The sequence below is a fragment of the Pholis gunnellus genome, assembly GCF_910591455.1.
Source record: "Pholis gunnellus genome assembly, chromosome: 15".
Lineage (NCBI taxonomy): Eukaryota > Metazoa > Chordata > Actinopteri > Perciformes > Pholidae > Pholis > Pholis gunnellus.
Genome location: NC_136542.1, coordinates 7,598,366 through 7,619,214, shown reverse-complemented (window position 1 = coordinate 7,619,214; position 20,849 = coordinate 7,598,366). Strand labels below are relative to the sequence as shown.

The following is a 20,849-nucleotide window of genomic DNA, read 5'->3' as shown; positions in this document are numbered from 1 at the left end:
CACTCACTCGCAAGGCAGGTGCATTTAGAGGGAGTCAAACAGAAGGATGGAGACATCACGGGAGAAGGTGACAAACCGAGAGAAAGTGTGAAAAGAAAGAGAGATGCGTGGGTGTGTGTGTGCCTGAAATAAGCCTGATGGCAGCTGTCAGCTTCTATCTGATGAAGGGGGAGAAGAAGAGCAGGAGAGAGAGAGATACACGGAGAGGAATGCGGCGAGATGACAAGAGAGCGAGAGAGAGAGAGAGCAGAGGTAAGAGTTGGTGAGACGGGGAAAGAGACACACTGAGGGAGGGACAGAGTGAGACGGGGGAGGAGGCAGAGATGGCATCTCTTATTCCACAGGGACCCCACATCCCACTCTAGGTATCCACAGCAGTCAACACAGGAATATGCATAGGTGTGTGTGTGTGTGTGTGTGCAATGGAGTCGTATTACTTCACCTCACAGTTTTAATTAACCAAAAGGGAGAAGTGGCAAAGCTGACAGCTAACGAATGGTCATACATATGTATTACACATTAAAATGCAACATTACTACTAAACTCACACACAGATCGGTGGATACAGGGGGGGGGGGGGGGGGGGGGGGGGGGGGGGGGGGGGGGACCTTAATTCGGGGAGATTGGGAGGCAAAAGGGAGAAGAAGCGAGTAAGTGTTTTGGAAGCAGCCCATTAAGCTGCTTTTATTTATTACGGGATGTTTCTGGTTCATGACAACTTGGGTGCTATTTTGCACACAAATTCCTCGACATGAAAAGAAACGATCTTACAGGTTGTAACCGAGGCAAAAGTTTAGCCAGATTATCTGAAGCACTGTATTTAAAAAAGCCGAAACTGAAAGTGAGCACCACTTGAAATGTTTGCAACAATTTAAAACGAAACACAGCGGTGTCGGTGTGATTGAATCCTATTTTTTCCACAATGTTTTAATCTCTATTCTCAGTGGGGGACGGTACTTTCTTCGACTATTTTTCTTTTTAAATTGCCATTAAATTGGAACAGATTTGACTTTTATATTATTATATATTTGTGGCTGAACTTCCTTTACAGCTAAACAAACATGAAGCATCAGCATCTGCTGCGGATGTGGATCACTGCACTGATTACCAGACTCCCCTTAGAAATTGTGCCAGTTGTCTTCGTAATGTACAACAGAGGATCATCTGGCTTGAAACGCTAAATGAACCGCCGTGACTGTTTTCTGAGAGCGTTTCCTGCTCCATCCGTACTGTTCGGCGTTCGTGTAGCCGATAGATTGATGGAGGATCTCGTCCTCGCAGACTTACTGAGAACTGTCCCCTCAAACAAGGTCCCGGTCTGATTGTTTTGGTCCCGAGTGAAATTACACGCCCGCAATTTCTTATACGGCCCAATAAACTGAAATAAGTGAAAACACTTCCGTTTGAAAAAGCTGCTTCGAGTGATCCAGCTGTAGAAATCACCACAGCTAAAAGAGGCCGATACAGAGGATAATATTCAGTACACACACTTTCTGCGTGTTGGTAATACATTTACCTTGTAAGCAGATATACAGAGCTGGAACTGACCCCCTATACGCTGGAGGCATCAGTAGTGTAGCTTCAGTAATACTTGCGTACAAGTAATCTATTAAAGCCTGCATTCACATATTTTTTGGGGCCCTTTGTAAAACAAGCTGTGAACAGAACGCCAACGTCATAAAACCTTTTCAGGAGAACGTTTTAGCAGACAATTTGCTAATTTACACATATCCACCCGCAACATTAGCATTCTTTAGGAGTCGAGTCTCTTGCAACCGCGAGAGTGTAGGTCAACTGTTCGCTGTGCGTTGCTCTTCACAAGCTCCTGAGGGAAGCATCTGGCTCTTTAGCAGCTAATTCCTCCACTATGTTCACCGGCTAGTCGTTCACTTTGTCGGTCTGCTGTCTGCTGTACAGCGGGTTTAGTCTTTTTTGGCTGAAAACAGCTGCTTGTTGCATCTGTTAACCAACACTGATGACAGCCATGCGAGTGGACCGGAATAGTACATTTGCATGTCAGGAAACCATAACAATGAGATGAAAGCTGCTAACAGTCGAGATAGAGCTGCAGGGCGCCGCGGTAGGGCTGCGTCTATTTTGATAATTGATTAATCGGTTGAATAATCGATCATTAATTGGGTAGTTGTATCAACTAATTAAAGATAGAGTTCATTGCCAGCTATTTCTAGAATTGATTTGATTCAATTGAATCGATTCATTGTTGCAGCCCTAAAGTACATACAGGTAGTAATTTGCTCCATTTCGAGAAAGATATTGATTATAGCAGCTTTCATATTTCATTTCTCTCACCACGATGTTTAACTGGACAGACAACCTTACATAACTTTGACTGGTGTATATCTGATCATTTCTTAGAACGGCAACCTTCAAGTCTAACTGCACGATGAATCATACAGAGAAAATCCAATTCAATACCGACTGCTGCAATTTCCAAATCACCTGAGGCTGGAATTCTTTTTTTTTTTTTTTACATCTTTTATTGAAAGCAAAACATGTTTCAGACAGCTTCCTACACACCTTAATTTGGTGCTGTGAGGAATCATGTGGCCAATAAACAAAGACACATGCTGGAGAAGATCCTTCAGTTCATTAACACATCACCGTGTACTATTTTTAAGGAGTGAAATCTTTATTTAAATGTGGGGGGAAAAAAACTGTCGAAACGTGATGCAACTCACGCTAATGTGCCAAAATCTGTGATGTTTTTGTCAATAGTGCTCAAACCTTTTCTTTCACCCTCTGGCTGTCAATAGCCTGAAATAACCTCGCAGAGCTCTTTCATAAAAATATGAAATGTAGAATACATTTTTTAATTGTCGCCATGCGCGACACATTTGGATCGTTTGACTGCTTTGTGATCTACAACCCACTGAGTGACAAAGTTAAGCCACTGGCAACAGAACTCCCCCCGTCAAACGCGTGAGGGAAGAGAAGACGAGCACAACTGTTGAAAGTTTGGATTTAAAATCCGGAATCCGTGCTTTTTAAAAAGCTGACAGCTGCTCTCACAAAATACTGACACAATGTGACAAAAACAAAGAAAAAGGAAGACAACCTGTAAACAACAGAAGGTATCTATTTAGTATCCAATAGATACTTTTATCTGTATCTTGGAATGAAACCCTTCACGCAGTGTTTCCCTATAATGATAATGCTGTCAGCAGTGATGAATCAAAGAGCTGTTTATGGCCGGGACGGCGTTGTGAAGAAAGTTGTAAAGGGCATTGTAATGGACCCCTGCGTGCAGTTGTTCACTTGAAGCACTTCAGACAAGGCTCCAAAAGGCCAGAGCACCGCGTCTGACCTTTTCACCCAAACACACACACACACACACACACACTCTCTCTCTCTCTCTCCCTCTCTCTCTGAAACGCCTAAGGGGCTGACCTCTTTACGCTGATTAACATTCCATTGGGGGAGGAGGGGGAGATGAAGAGATACTTTCCCTCACCTTCTTGCCCTCTTGTTTTCCACCGTTTTTTTTACTACATCTCTGCTTTCTTTTGACTCTCTTTACCTCCGACTGTTCACTCCATCTCACATTTCTCCCCAGTCTTTCTTTCCGTTTGCCTACTCAAAACACAATTATCTCTCCATTCCAATTTCCCCCTCCACGGCGCTTTTATTAAGCTCTTTTTTTCTGTCTTTCTACCTCCATCTCCAATTTTCTCCTGCAGTTAATGTGACTGTTTGTCTATGTGTGCGTGAGTGTGTGTGTGTGTGTGTTGCTGAGGCATGTCGCGGCAGGCCCGGTACTCAGCTCACAGGCTTACAAGAACCCGACTGACTCACCACATTGAATCGAGGGTGTAATTCCCACCGATTTACACCGACGAATACTTAGAAAACGTATTTATTCACATGTATGTTTGTGCAGCTACTTGCACGTATAGACAAACAAGACGTACACACACACTTTCTCACTCTGGTAATCGGAAAATAACAAACTGACTAGGTGTTTCATTAACTATTCCACACCTTTTTATTAAGACCTGTGACTTGTCTCCACACCTTCGGTGGCCGTTGGAGTGCACTGGCAGATTTTCAAATGTGCCGTGGGAATAACTGCTGAGGAACCGGAGTGATCTTAAAAATGGACCTTTTCTGGCACAAACACGCATTTGACACGATAAGTGGTCTTACATAATAAATAACATAAACTGCTTGTTGAGCAGGAGAAGCTCAACCCGGGTCACATTTACATACATACTCGCCCACACACACACACACACACACACACAGACACACACACACACAAGGTGAGTCATTACAGAAATCTCCTCTCCTTCACAGACAAAGTGAATAGCCACAAAAAAACAAAAACAGACTGAGGCGAGCGCCGCGCAGGAGCGTGACAGACTTTCAGTCATGACTTATTACTCGAGGGAGAAAAACAAATAAACGACGGAATAATGAAGAGTCAAAAGACAGATGAAAAGCAACCTGGCACACCTACAAGCCGTGCAGACACTCGTGTGTACAAGACCACACAACCGCATGTCTGTATCAACCACTCACACAAAGAGAGAGAGCGATGAACAAAAAAAGAAAAGAAAAGAAAAACGTGTGCATATCTGTGTGTGTGTTTGTGTGCAGTTGAGTGTGAGCCAGACTCCAGCTGAGAGGGGAAGCAATAGCAATTCCCACTGACCTGAAAACTAGCTTGCCAGCCACCTCAAAATATAGAGGAACGGGGAAAAAGAAAAAAGAGGGAGAATGTCAGTGAGCACGAAGGCGATGAAAACACAGAGGGTGAGATTTAGAAGAACTGGAGAGTGGCCGCCGCGTAGAAAATATTTGAAAACACATACATACATACACAGACACAGGTGCGGTGAGGGATTACAGGGAAGGAACAGGCCTCGACACCCTTTTGTACTGCCAGCTCAAGTGAAAAGAATGAAGGAAAGAGGATATAGAAAGACGAAAGATCATGTATGCGGCATCTGCACACACCCAACGAGACAAAAACAACACAGAACAAAAAGTGCGTGTAAGTGTTGAGAGTGACTCTGTATGGGTGTGTAGCCTTGTGGGAGTGTGTCCCCCCTTTTGTGACTCCCGGGGGGGTTCCCCGCGGTCAAGAGCGGATCCTCTTTCTCTCTCGCGCCCTCTTTTCATACACTCGTTCGCCCTCTTTCTTTTTTTTTTTTTATACACTCACTCCTCGTCCCGTCCCGTCCCCCCCTCTCTCTTTTAGCGCAGCACTGAATGGCTCTCTCTCTCTCTCTCTCTCTGATGAGTGACTGATGAATGAAGTAGCTCTTTGAAGTCAAGAGTCACAGCAAGGCTGGTCAAGCGTGAAGAGATGCCGGACAAAAGACGGCAGAGAGGGAGAGAAGGGAGTAAGGAAGGAAGGGAGGAAAGGAAGGGGAAAAAAAACAGGGCCGGGAAGGGGGGACGTGGAGGGGGGACGTCGAACAGTGAACATCCATAAAGTCAGTGAGGGATGGAGGCCGAATGCGTGTGTGTGTGAGAGAGAGAGAGCGTGGTCTGCATTTTTGCATGAGTGCCTCTGAGCATTTGCATTGTGGTGCTCAACATGCAAACGGCCAGCGCATCACGCAAGTCATGACAGAGTGACATCTCTCCGGAACAGAGCATGCCGGACTACGGGGAACAGCCCGGAGGTCTCCGCGCTTTTATCTGCCTCGCATGCTTCCACTCTCTCTCTCGCTTTATTGATATGGACACACGCGTAAACCAACAGATCGCTGATGGGACACTGGAAACATTACTCTAACAGTGCCACATCGCAGTCATTGTTTTGGTTTTTCTGTTGCCATCTGCAGATGATTAGCCCGGGGATTTTTTCTTATTTGTTTGTATGTGTTGACCATCTAAATCGTAACATGCGATAGGATGTCAGCGTACATGAGGATTTGTTTTTAAACTCACTTCCCTGGTTAATAAAGTTTATTCAAAAAGAAATCGCCTATTTTCACCCTCTCCACGCCCTTAAACACAATCTAAATGTTGTTAAATATGTCTTATTAGCATTGAAACAGGTTATTAAAATGAGGGGTAATAAAAGATGATGACAGAATTTTTACGACCATCGGAATGACGGACGTAGAAAGTCTAACGCGACCTCTGCTCGGCACACCTTGCTTCACACAGTGACACGTGCACCTCCGAGAGCTGCTCGGTGCTTAAAAAGGCTCCTCGGTGGTGAGGTAACATGTGTAGGAAACTTTGGAGCTGGGAATGATACCAGCCTATGACATTTAAATGGCAGCAGTGTGACGGGCAGCTATATACACACACAGAGGGCTGCTTGATAGTCATTGTTTTGGTTTGATTTGTCCAGTAATAAGAAAGGGAGATACAAGCACAACCCAAAGACTAAATCATTCAAATGTTTAAATCGCCGGTGTGGTAGCTGATGCTTCCTGATTTATCCACCAAAGACACATTTTCAGCATTTGGGCGCTTTGGGAGGTGTGCATTTTGGAACCGTTCTGCCTTTAATCACGAGTGAAAAGACATCACAGGCTGAGTTTAGCTCGGGGTCGTCCAGCGAGTTGAGCGAGGCTTAACTTTTGCTGGACCACGATGTAATTTGCTAAGCCGCTGTGGCAGCTAATCAAAACACACGCATGGGTACGATCTTGGTAAAAATGTATTTTTGTTACGCCATATTTCTACTGTCGACCTCGCAATCGTTGCAACCAAAGAAAAACGATTCCTGCCGCGAGTATCACATTGGTCTGAGATAAGCCTTCAAACCCATGGATCTAATACTCAGAATGGACTCGCTGGATCGGATGTCACGTCTCACCGGTACTTCGAAACAACACCCACCCACCAACGCAGGCCTGATTCAGTCTAACCCCCGGCTCAGACATAGACTTTCAAAGAGCCAGCCTCTCATGAGTCTGAAGCCAATGGCCGGCTTTTAAACACAGAGCATAAAGTTTGCTACTTTCTCCCATTGCAATACTTTTCTTCACTACACTGCAGGTGCACGACAAAGTAGTAAATGTCCCTTTCTACGCAGTAGATGGTAGTTTTCTATATTCAAGAAAATACCTGGCTTGGTTTTGACATCTGTGAGTGGTTGATTTATTTTTGCAGGGAAAGAGCACAATTAAAAGTAATTGCACCAGAGTGAGCTAGTATTTGCATCTGTTGTCCCTGCAGGTAGACAAAAATACAACCATAGCCAATACATTACATAAAACAGCACACTACATAAAAGTGATGAATGTGTATTCGCCTTGCTTTTCCATATGTGTGTACTATAACACACAGAGGCTTTTAAAATGTAACACACTACACTGACTCCTGGAAATAGTCTAGCCTCAGTGGGTTCGGGTTTTCCCTTCTTATTTAACTCTAAAGAGCCAATATGTGCTTGGTAGGACAACCCAAAGGCGCAATCTGAAATATTTAAATACCTTTTGTCATTTTCATGTACAAGTCTTCTGACAGTGTACTTTGCATGCGTAGGCGCTGAAAGTGATCTATTTCTCTGCATGTATTTGACAGTGTAACGTATAAATAAATGGGAGCAGGTGGAGGTAAAAAAACAAACATTCTTCCTCAAAGACAATTTGACAAGACAACACAAAACTGTCTGCAGAGATATGACATACTGTGACGGATCAATCCGGTGATTTCTCTGCTACAAGACTACTTCCTAGACTTCTCTTTCCTGGTTTCAAAGCAGACTCTCTAGTATTCCCTTTTTAAAATTTGGCAATCACCCCAAGACCACCGGATCTGTGTGCACGAGGAAAGGTAAAGCAGTCACAGGCACACAAAAACACGAAACGAGGGCATCTCCATCGTACAGTTCTCCGGGGTGAGAAAGGGAACACTACACTCATCCTGTGTTTATCTCAATCTCACATCAGATCAGATCACTGGCAGATAAAAGCACTTCCTGACACATCACTTCCTCTCTCTGGAGGAAGCTGACACGCGCTGGGAACCCAACGCGACAGGGTGGTGGCGGGGAGGATGAAGAACGGGAACTTTTTTTTGACAGAGCTAAAAAAAAAAGAAAGGTAGAAGCAGGGTGAGAGAAGGGTAAAGCAGAGGTGGAGTAAAAAAAACGACATAATCATGGCCCAGATCCACAGTGCTGTGTGAGGAGGTAGAGCAATGAGAGACACAGAGGTGAAGAGACACTAAGAATAGTACAACTGGATTTGCTTCAACGCCGATCTGTATTCAGCAGCGTGGCACTTTCTCGCTTCCTCAATTGCTCTTTATTCTCGCCTACTTTTTCTACTCTTAAGTTTGACTCAACAGTGGACTGTGTCGACATTTCCAGATGACATTTATTCAACTCTTATTTCACCAAATCAGCTGCTTACACAAGAGGTTGTGTGTGTGTACACATGTGGAGAGGTGTCGTGTGCAACACAATTGTTTTCGTACCAAAACAGACTTTTTAAATTACATTTTTAAATGTATTCATTATTTTTAACGTCTTAAGAAAATACATGTACAGTTGGCAACAATTTCGCCAGCTATAAAGACAATTGTCTGTGGCAAGTTTGGCCAGCTGATGCTAATTATCAGTAATTCCGTGAATCGGCCAAACTACAAATTCAAAATGCACGGCAGCTGTCTGGTTAATATGTTCTCTGCACGCTCAAGTCGGTACTATTTATGCTCAGCTAAAGATGGTTTCCCCCCCGCTGGAAAACATCGATCTGTATCACGTCAAGGTTTGTGTTCCAGAAGAAAGAAAAACCTCATTTGAAAAACACATTTCACAGCCCTGGAACAGAGCCGTTTTCTCAACAGTATGTTGCGTCGTTCACTCCATATGTTCAGATAAGGAAGACGACGAATGACGCGTCTGACTACACTGCTGCGCTGGTACATTTTCTTTTTGATTAGGAAATGTGAACCTCTGGAACACGCTTTGGTTTCTGAAGGAGGAGCGCTGAAAGAAATGCTGAGTGAGGAGATTGCATCGCGTTACAGAAGTTGGTAGAACAGAGGTTTGCGTGGACGTAAACGCCATGACTTCTGGCTTTATATTCATGCCTGAGAAGAGAGTAGAGTCAGTGTCTTTCTGTCGTTCCTCTACTTTACCTAATGCTTTTTGTGTCACAATATATTTGATTGTGCTTGGTACAAGCGTATCTTGTTTAATACCGTGTGGTTCATCAATAAGGCCTTGAATTGGATAATGACAATTTAAATCACAATACCAATTTTGGTGAGGAAAACTATTTTCCTCCTATAATTGAGCCCCTGGTGTGAAAAGAGACTAATCAGAACAGCAAGGTAAGCAAAACTGACACATTTCCTCTGCGCGCGCGCACACACACACACACACACACACACACACACACACACACACACACACACACACACACACACACACACACACACACACACACACACACACACACACACACACACACACACACACACACACACACACACACACACGTGTGAACACAGATCACACAGGCCACACATTCACACAGCAAGCACCCGGACACATGCAACCCCTGCTCGAATGCACAAATGAAGGCCAGAGACACTCACACACACACTCACAGTAAACTCTGGTGATCTACAGCTCTGCCCTGGAGCAAAGCAGACAAACCAAGTGTAGCAGAACGAAGAATCTGGTTCTCTTTCCTTGGCTCTGTCTTTCCATGAATGGCATCAGCATTCTAGCGCTTCTGGTTGGGGCGCTCACATGCACAGACGCACACATGCACACGGACAAAAGACACCGGAGTGCTGGGATGGCATGACGGGCAGAAAAGTTGAGAGGAGCGATGGGGAAAAAGAAAGGGTGAGGCGTGGAAGGATGCAAACACAACGCAATCATTCATTCTCTTTTGGGGATTTTTGTAAAAGTTAGCCTACTGTGTGTGTGTGTGTGTGTGTCCCCAAAGACGAGACAGTCCCAATCAGTTAAAACTCCTCCCCCTAATTCAAAGAGGCAGTACGGGATTTGCATTTTTCCCACAATTCAATTAACACGCCTGTCAGCGTCTCCTCTCCGTTCACATGCCTCTGTTGGCCATCTCTCGCTCACACAAACACAAACACGCTCCCACGGACACACATCAGCTTCCTAAACAGATGCATTTATTCATAAACCTCGGCGCATGCAGAAAATATATGCATTTATTTGTTTGTTTTGTTTACACATAAACGGGAGGCGCTCAGATTGAGAGACGAGGACAAGCTACCCGGGTCGCATCCTGTCTGGACTTGTCACATTCAGGGACGTGAAAAGACAGCGCTGCTGCTAATGGATGCAGAGAGCAGTCCTTGGGGATGTCTCTCTCTCTTTTTGTCTCTGTCCTTCTCCGTCTTCGAAGCAGGGAAGAGACAGGGAGTGCCGTCAAAGAATAGGGCAGCGTGGGGCGGGGAGGGGAGGGGTGTTCAACGAAAGACGGACACTCAGGCCAAACCGGATTAGAAACCAGGAACTAGGATCAGCCACCGACTTCGCCGTGGGGTCGGCTAATGACTTCAGCTAGCCTCTTGTCTCATTAGGAGCCTGTAATCCCATTCTCATGGATGACATACCATAGTATTCCTCTGCACCACTCATTAACCACTATAGAAATGCCCACTAATCACTCACTCGCCTTTTTAGCTAGCATGGCTAACGCTAGGCTAGGCTAATCAATAGAGAGTAATCCTGTTGGCGGAGCCGCTGTAGCGTAGCGCCCCTCATTACACAGCCATAGAAATGTGGTGCTAATCATTCGCCGCACGGGCTATTTGTCCACAGGGCCGAGGAATCACTTGTGGTGGTGGCGGCGGTAGCTGGGGGGAGGGGGGGGGGGGGTTGACGTTTGACAGTCGGCGGCGGAGGGTGGAAGAGACAAGAGCGACGCACAGAGTCACAAAGGCTGTGTAATGATTAAGAAGCACATCACTCTTGCTCTTCTGTTCTTCCGTGTTGAGGATACAGCCGGATCAGATCTGGAAAGGCTCTACTCAATGTCAGCGTCATTCAAGTTTTATCAATCAATGAAGAAGCAGAAGAAGAAAATAACCCCCTCTGCGATCCATAATGGCTAATTAAAAATGAAGGCGCACAGGGCAGAGCAAAGATAACCCTACACGGACTACCGATAGAGACAGTCGTCAGCATCGAGCAGATCCATCTCCCCATCCTGTCTTTACTGTGCACTGAGGTGGAACAGCTGGGGCAAATCAATGGTGGCTACAGCCTCAACTCGACTTCACCGGAGGGGTTTGCATTCTTGTCGGTTTAATGTTGATTCTAGGATCGTCCCAAACACAAGAATCCATCCCATACTCTGAAAAATCACAGTTTATGCCTCAATCGAGCCATTTTGCATCCCCGATCAACACTCCGGCCACAGTTGTCTGCTGTAAACTGGCTGTCGGTCTGGCATGGCGTCAAACTAAAAGCTCTGTGTTTGTGTGTGTGTGGCCAGGGGCCCAAAAGAGGTCCTCGTATCCTGTTGAGCGAAAGTCTCTCGACTCTGAACCGTGATGCTGGGTTATACGTTACGGTGACCTGAGGCTGAACCTGAGGCTGAACTCTTGTATTGGAGGTGAAGCAGCGTCGTAGCCGAGCGAGTGCTGTCAACACTCACCTCGAAGCTACTGAAGAGCACATAGGGGCCATATCTCACTCCCTTTATGTGTGAGGCTGCGTGTGAGTCGGCCATCTTTTCTCTATATTGTGAAGGGCAGAGCACCAAACTTAACGGGCCAGCTGCTTATCTGCATTAGCTAAAAACTGCCTTTTTTTAAAAGCTTTTCTCAGAACAACGTAGAAAACAAAACAAATATATCGAGAAGAAAATGGATAAGATCTAAAGGGTTGCAGGATGATTCATTTCAGACTTTTAAGTATTTGCTTCTTGTGAATTATTGGATAACATTCAGCACTTCTGACCTTAAAAAAAGTACTTAAAATACAACAGTATGACATGGAAGTATGATATATTGGTGGAACTGGTGACAGTTTGAACACACATATGACCTGAAACAAGGGGTTGAAAGTAGACAATGCTTTGCTTTAGGGATCACAAGACAAAAAAAAGGTTGTGAACTGTTGCTTTGATGATTAAAATATCAAATATAAAAGGCTTTTCGCCAATTACCAGAACCCAAATAACATCTACAAATTGCGTTTTTGACTGACCATCAAATTCACCAGTCAAAAAACAAAAAGCTATTTACGTTATAACGATAGTAACGAGTCTGGAACCAGGATATGTTTGGTGTTTTTACACTAGAAAGACAAAAAATGAATTGTCTACTGAAAAGTCCATTAATCTACTAATGGTTTCAGCACTTAATCATTCAGAAGAGCATCACGTGTGCGAGTGTATCGATACAAAATGTTCTTTAATGCCTCCGTCTGCACGCCGATTCCTCACACACACTAACTTAACATCCGCCAGGTATAGGCCAGGTGTCAGATCACCAGTGGTAAACCCAATTAGAGCCTGGTTTCCACTAAGACGAGGAGGCTTGTCCCGTAAGTGAAGGTGATGAGCCGAGTAAACCGGCCGGAGGGATGCGGTGGAATGTTTGCCGGGATTGTGGGAAAGCAGGAACGCGGTGCATTGCAGTCGCGGGATGAGCGGACATAACCCGCTTTGGAGCGCCTGGCCGCCAGCACTTAAACCCGGCTAATCTGATTGGATTAACACCAACCTGCCTGGCTCCACATGGACGTGCGCACACATTCATACAGACATGGACACCAACACACACACACACACCAACACACACTATATGCCAATCAGCCAGGGCTGCCTCTGCAGCTTCCTGGAGTTCATCTGGGTTGTGCTGGCTGGCTGATGGCACCATGCTGAGCTAACACATGCACGCGTATTCGCTCTCGCGCCCTACACACACACACACACACACACACACACACACACAGACAGACAGACAGACAGAGAGCCATCTTAGAGAGCGCAGTGATTTGTGCTGTGAATCTGAAACAGACCTATTGAAAGACGAGTAATGCCCGGCGCTTGACAACCGTGCTAATTGACTAGCCCCCTCCCCAGTAATGAAAGTAAACGTTTTCACCCCTCCATCTTTTATCTTTTCAATCATTCCCTGACAGCTCTCCTCTTGTCCCACACTCATCCCATCTTCTTCCTCATATCACTCTTCATCACCTCCATCTCCCTCTCCTCCCCCCCCCCATACTCATACATGTAATCATTCATTAGAACCAAGGCAGTTGTCCATTAGGCAAAGCAGCCATTTTGGAAATTGCAGCAAATCTTCCATGAAAAGACATTTCCTCTAATGCGGTAGTCACGCTCGGAGGGAGAGGGAGAGGAAGATGGCAAAGGAGCGAAAGAAAGACGAGTGGGCAGAGATGGAGAGAGGAGAAAAAGAGGAGAGGGAGGAAAGTGAAGGAGAAAGATAGAGAGTGAGCCCCCCGGCCGTAAAGCCACCAAGCGGAAAGCAAGCCTGCTGTTTGATTATAGAGTGACACCATCATGGAGAGAAGGAGGGATGGGAGGGATGGATGGAAGGAGGGAAAGTGTTTTAGAGGCAAGAAGAAGGGATGAAGAGAAGGCGGGAGGGAAAGAGATGGAGATGGAGAGGAAAAAAGAAAAGAAAACGGGGAGTGATTTGAGAGGGCCGAGATAGAGGCAGTAAAATTAGCCCCCATCACTTCACTTACTAAGACGCTCTGTGACACGTTAGGATTAGAAACATGCACACGGTCATGAGATGTGTGCACAGACACACATGCACAGGACAGATGGTCGCCCCCCCATCTGAAAATGTGGCTCTAATTTGAGTAAAGTGGTAGATACCTCCTTAACCAATTAGAAGCCCCATATCTAAGGCCTTGCATTAGGGGCTGTGACTGTTTGTCTCACACACTCATTAGTGTGTGTGTGTGTGTGTGTGTGTATGTTTGTGTTAGTGTGTCCCGTGGGATCGCTGAAGAACATTAAAACTGATAAAAGAGGTGGGAAATGACAAATCCACTCCGAGTGGCGCCGCCGCCGAGTATGAGACTTCTTTTCTCCCACAATGCCGCTGTTCATCTCCATCTCCATCTCATCACCGATCAAAGACGGACCTGTCTCTCCTATTACCAACCATTCATCTCACTGCCGCTTAATGCGCCTCCCTCTAAAGCTGACACATTTGTCACCAGACCAAACTAAGCGTAATCCATCGTAGCATTTTTTTATTTTTTTGTACTCTCCCACAATGTATGATATACTGAATTTGAAAAAAAACCAACATATTCTATCCAATTTCCTCAATGTCTCGAAAATGGCTTTATGCGCTCTCTTGAAGAAGAAGCATTTTGAAGAAACTGTGCACAGTGATACACACCCATCTGTAGAATCAATAAATAACACAGCCATGACAACAACAGGGCCTGGAAAATGTTACACTAACAATACAAAACAGTTACACAACACAAGAGTGGCTTTGGACATCCAGAGATGTCAGACTGGCTGTCCCTGTCATTGAATGAGCAACGTGTGAGCTCACAAAGCCATTACACTAAAACATATGAACAAAAGTAGAGCTAAAAACAATAACACGATTTGTATTATTTATGTAAATGTTAAACTAATGAATCTTGGTAATCGGTTAAAGTTATTTACTTCGGCATTCTTTGCTTATTCCTTGGTATTCTATGATCATACACTGAACATATTGGAATATATGAATGTCCTATGCAGTGTTAGTCAAATGAAACGAGTGGTTTAAATATGTAAACGCGTACTCTGCACTTTTTTTTTTTACTATTTTCTGTCATTCCTTTTGTTTGTTGCAGGCCAAAAATCTTGGCTCGTATATTTGTTTCCATAATCAAATGAAAGCGTAAATATGACAGTAACTGTCTGTCACAACTCGACTGAGAACGCTCGTATTTAAGTGCTTTGAATCCAGCTGCTGGAAGCGGTCCTAATGCACATTTTTATTTTTGCAGCATTTAAAACGTTTGTGCAAAATTCACTTGACAGCTGGATGACAACAGCGCTGCGGAGAGATGCTGGAACGGTTCCTGCTGCTGCTGCACAGGCGAGGATCTGTAGGTAGAGGCTGTCTCCGCTTCTCCTGTTTCTCACAGTTATCAACACACCTACGAACCACTTCCTCCACAAAGCTTTGCTGAAACAAGGTGTGTCAAGACACAGTAAGCACCGACTGGGGCTGTTTATCTCCACCACACTTGACAATACGCACAGCTGATCTCGACGCTATATGCAAAGCGACACTGCGCCAAGAAATCCCTCACCGTCGCACTGTAAACACAGATGATCTTTTGCCACCCTTTCTCTGGCCTCTTCACCACACTGCCCTCAAGAACAAATGCCTTTTAACAAGCATCACCACAGTGACACAAGAGAGACAAAACAATAAGGGACACAAGGGCCGGAGAGAGAAAGCAGGAAATGAGAAAGAAAAAAAAAGGAACAAAAACAGAAAGTGTGATTCTAGTTTTTCTTCAAAGCTCCTCATTGCAGCGATTCACTTCTCTCTTCCTGTGGAAGTGGAGCAGTGTGTAATATGGAGCAGCGTTGTTTCTCTTCAGGGTGCTATTAAGCGTGTAGTCCCTTGTTTCTCCTGTCAGGAGTGATAGGATAGTCGATTATACCGGAGGCAAAGGGATCCTCTCTGCCATGCATGCGTACCTAGACCTCTCATCTGCTCGTGCCTTCCCCCGTCTCTTTCGGTTCCCCCCCGGCCTCTTCGGGTGCACACACACACATAAATACGCGCCCGTACAATTTTCAGGCTTTGAAACAGTGCTCACAAAAGTGATGAAAGGCCGTTTATCCCGCTTCCACTGTGATATCTCGGCTCGCCGTGCTGAATGGCCGGACGCGTTATCACCTCTGACCAGGGGGAAACCACGGGAATCAGGACAGACGCCAGCAGCAAATACCAGCGCCGGTGCGTGTGTGTGTGTGCGTGTCTGTGTGTGTGTCCCAGCAGTAATAATCACCCGGATTAGAGCGGAGCCAAACCCCCGCAGGGTCCCCCCCCTCTCCCCACCCCCCCAACCCAGTCCTGCAGTTGTGATCCCCCAGTTTGAGCAGCTATGGGAAGCAGAGCAGCCGGTCTGACATCCCCAATGTGCCTGGCTGCCAGACAGAGAGGCAGAGAGGCGAAAAAACACAGCTTTCTTTTTTTTTTTATTCCCACATATTTCTACCCCCCCCCCTCTCCCCGTCTTTGTACTATTGATCACTCACAGCCAAATTAAAACACATAACGAGCTCAGGCAATACAAAGACACACAACACATTCAACAAGCATACCCTTTAACCACAAGGGTGCAGTGAAATGGAAGCTGATACAGCCGTCAATATGTCTGAGTGAGGGATGCAATGTGTTGGCAACAACAATGGGGAGGCGCAGGAGAAGAAATGGGTTAGCCTATAACTTAATAATAATAATAATACTGCGTGTCTGGATACCTCACAGGCATTATTGCTGTGGAAATGTTGCCTGGACGTATTACACTCCCCCCCCATGCCTGAAATAAATTCAGCCAGAAGCTCAGAATGTTATTCAGTGGGAAACGCAGGGCACCCTGATATTATTAGCACCCATCAACAATTGACAGAGGCACTGTTGAGCTCCTGTGGCATCCGTCACAGCGCAGCGTTGAAATGTCGATAAACGTTTTGTCTCTCAGCATCTACTATCAACCCACCGCCTCAGCAAGATGCACGCCATCCTTGACATTCTTCTCATAATTTAAAAACAACATACCAACATTGTCCCACACAGTGAGGAGAAAGGCCTTTGATTTAAAAGGCAACACAACAACCAGGTACATCCATTCAGACCCTGTGGGAACTTTAATGGGTTTGTGGTATTCAGTTATGAGGTTATAATAGCACCAGTGTATTGCCTTCTGTTGTACTTTATCTTCTCTGGTGTCAGTACTACATTTCCACATCAGGAATTAGACCCCCCCCCCCAAAAAAATAGTTGCGCACTTAACTTTTGATATATTGTGAGAAGAAATGCTTTAAGAATGTAGCATTAAATTAGGCCTATTATTATTAGTGTCTCTCCAGAGGAATGAACCTGCATTAAAGGCTGTTTTCTTACACCAGATACAGATGTAAGAAGCAGAAAGAACCGTTAAGAGTCGATCGGAATGTAAATCCTCTCATGAAGATCGATTTCATTTAGTTAAATTTGATTAGATCATCTTTATCTGATCCCACAGAGACACTGTGCGAGTCTACAGTGACCTTATTGTACCTTCAGGTGAATTGTCCCTTCTGGGACACCGTTTTAAAACGACATATAATCACAGAAATGTAGTTTTTTTAAATGTGTTACTATAGAACAATTTCACCTCGAAACTCTTCATGATCTACAATGAAATAAATCAAACCACCTCGCAGTGCGTTTCTTACCTTAGATTTTTCTGTTTGTTCTCCTTCTTGTTGAGGACCCCCGGCACACAGTTGGTGAGCTCGGTCCAGTCGGCGTGCAAGCCGCAGCTCCAGCCGGTGGAGAACCGGGAGAAGAGCCAGGTCTCCTTGCGGTTCGGCCGGTAACAGGTACACTTCTTCTGGCCCGGTCTGCAGTCGCAGGGGACCTCCAGGCGGACATTCTGGACCAGGTGCCTGCCGAAGGTAGTCCCGCCGGTCTTCTGGATGTGCAGAAACACGATCACGTCCTCCCCTTTGATTTGGAAATCGATCGTCCTCTCCAGGTCCCTGACGGGGAAGTAGTATTTCTTAACGTAGTGGGGGTCCGGAGTGGGGAAGATGTCCCCCTCGTCTTCTTCCGTGAAATAACCGTGCGGGGAGCCGAAATTGATCACCCCGGGGGCCACGTACTGATAGAGGATCAGCATGAAACACACGGATCCGACGACGATCAACAAGAATTTGCTGCTCCTCTCGACCATGTTCCTTCCAAGTGCGGCTCCTACAGTACGCTACCATTTCCCAGTCAAGCCGACAACAGGGAGCGGGGCGCTCGGCTTCTGCATGCTCGCTTCTCTCTCTCTCGCTCTCTCTCTCCCCCTCCGCCAAATAGAAGGACTCGTTTTCTGGGGCTCAGGACTGACTCATTCCGCTTCGAGACGACCGGCGAAGTTGGCTCATCGTGCACCGAGTACCGCTCAACACCGTGAAAGACGCATTGTAACTCGCTGAAAGCCCCCCCGCAGACGACCCTCCCCCGTTTACTTTACTTTGGGTTTCCAGTCTACACATACAGGCACACTGCATCACCATGGAGCTATGTACCCAGGATGCAGCGCGAATCCTACCTTTTCAAGGTCTCTCTCTCTCTCTCTCTCTCGCTCGCTCTCTCTCTCTCTCTCTCTCTCTCTCTCTCTCTCTCTCTCTCTCTCTCTCTCTCTCTCTCTCTCTCTCTCTCTCTGAAAACCGAGTGAAAAGGAGAAGTCGCTTTAATTTATTGGTTGACACGTAACGACCGCGTCATCCACCAGCAGCCAATAGCCAGTGGCCTTACGTAGATTAGGACACATTCTTCCTTACGCAAACTAAAAGTTGAATTCTCAAGTAATAAAGCACAATTTAACACACTTGTTTTGCTGCTGTACAATCAGTACTTGGTCTAGTTAGAACACTTGTAATAGATATGTTGCTAACTGGAATTGCATTTTACATACAGTTTTCTGAAAATGTGGTTCTTAACTACTATATGCTATAGTAATAACATTACGTTTTAACAAGTCACAAACAAACATTTCAGTTTTTCAGAATTTAATTTCCTGCTTTATTTTTACTTCATCAGATTAACTCTATTTACTACTTTGCAGATCAAGTTAGAAGCTATACAAAATAAGCTTATTAAATAAAACACATTTTGGTATCTATAATGACAAACATCAACCTCTACATCATAATAAGACTCAAGCAATTAGAAAATACATTTTAAGTTATAGTTGAGGCTGTATATATATATATATATTTTCAAAACAAACTCCATTCGTCAGCAAAAGATTTTAGGGCAACCCAACCATGTGCTGTCATTTAAAGCCTGCATTTTTAGAGTTCTTGGATTCCCAATTCAAGACGTCTAATGTTTTGCCCGAAACATGCAACCATGTAAGAAAATTACCATCTTCTTTAAATGTGTATTTTTAAAAGTGTTGTGAGATTGGCTACATTGTCTTTTTTGCTCTATGTGCATACAAATCAAACATGGAAAACAAACAAACAAAGTTAGAAATAACTTAAAAGATTATGAACTTCTCAAGAAACGTTTTTCTTAGCCAGTAAAGCCCCTAAAAACACATCCTTGTACAGCGACACAGACATAATAAGTAGCCTGAGAACAAACATTATCAGTAAAAGCAAACACAATGCTCTCAAATAAAATAAATGCACGCAAAATAGTGGCCGTTTAGTGGTCTACTGTATGTTGAACTTGTTGAATTTATAGATAAATTAAGAGCAAAAGTAGCCTAATAAAAGCTATTTTTTTAGCTATTGTGAAATCAGTGAATTATTCCCTTTGAATGCAATTTATTTATTCCGATTACAAGAAAGTTAAAATTGCAAAATAGGAGGCAACACAAATCAGTTCGCGTAATAAGCTCCAAACTGATTCCTTTACCAGAAAGCTCAAGTGTCCGACAACCATGAGATCAACCAATGCCTGTTGGCTCACACGTTGCTTCTCGCGTTGCTGCCGCTGGTGGTCAGCACTGAGACCTGCTGCTGCTGCTGCTGCTTCCTTAATGCACCCGAACAACTTGTCAGGCATATTTATGTTATTCCCAGGGGCGATTACTGTCGAACATATTCTCACTAATCACATCTAGTGCAAGAGCGAGACATGTTTTCCACTGCTGAACGTTGTTCAGATAAGACTCCACCAAAGCTGACAGTGTGCTTTTTTTTCTCTCCACCCTGTGGTTAAGCTGCAATTTCTCCAGCATTTGTTATTGCAGATGTTTATTGTGGTAATAATAGGGCAGAGCGAAATGACTGGCTGCGCGTAATGTTAGAAAGCTACCAGGCCTGATTCCCACATGAAGCTCAATCAGTGAGATCGGCCCAATCAGCAGGCCTGGGGGTGCGAGAAGGCAGCATTTGGTTGTGGCTGATGGCAAATTAGGATGGTAAGGGATGAGGGTATGTTTTCACTTTGAGTGGTTTGGGTTGATGATGTGTGATGTGTGTTTAGTCAGGCTGTAATTGCCCGTGTGCCTATCCACAGTTTCAACTTCCATGATTTCCCAGTTGGATGTGGTCTGTATTCAACCTCTTCCCAAAACCTGTCGTAACTTATCTCAGGTCATTTTTAGGAGGACCAGGTGTTCCAGATGTCCAGATACACCGATACTTCAGTCACACTAACTGTCATTTCCCTTCTTGTCCTTTTAAAGGTAAAACGATAAGTCTTCACCCTTTATATATATGACTTTGATAATGGTCATACATTTACTAATGCATAAAAGATCATTGTTTATGCTTTCTATTTTGTAACAATGCAGTTATAAACCCATTATTAAATGCTTTCTACATACATGCTAATAGTGTGTTAATAAATGGATTTTGCTCCAGATTTCTAGTAAGGAATTAAAGAGCTAACATTTTATGGGGGAAAAATAAAGGACTTTTTCACAACCTGGCAACCCAAAAGTTATTCTAATTAATGACTTGTTTCTGATCTATAAATAATTAGTGAATGATTGATAAGCCACAAATGAAGTCAATAGTTTCAACTTACAAACCCTTTATATATGGGTGACTTATGAGAGAGTGGAACCAAACTTTGATTAATTGTCTTAATCATTCATTGAGCAACAAAACCAGACGTTTTGCTGGTGCCAGCTTTCTCAAAAAAGAGGAGCACATCAACACCATTTAAAAAAAAATGGATGTTTCGATCCCAGT

The 20,849-nt window shown here is 44.6% G+C and overlaps 1 protein-coding gene across 1 annotated transcript in view; it reads right to left on the bottom strand.

Moving 5' to 3' along the window:
- hs6st1a (heparan sulfate 6-O-sulfotransferase 1a) overlaps positions 1-18,093 on the bottom strand; it is a 47,813-nt gene extending 29,720 nt beyond the window's left edge. Inside the window, exon 1 of the mRNA XM_079174476.1 lies at positions 17,382-18,093. Within this exon, the coding sequence (XP_079030602.1) occupies positions 17,382-17,881 (500 nt within the window). The 5' untranslated portion in view covers positions 17,882-18,093. The remainder of the gene's footprint in view (positions 1-17,381) is intronic.
- Positions 18,094-20,849: the final 2,756 nt, after the last annotated feature.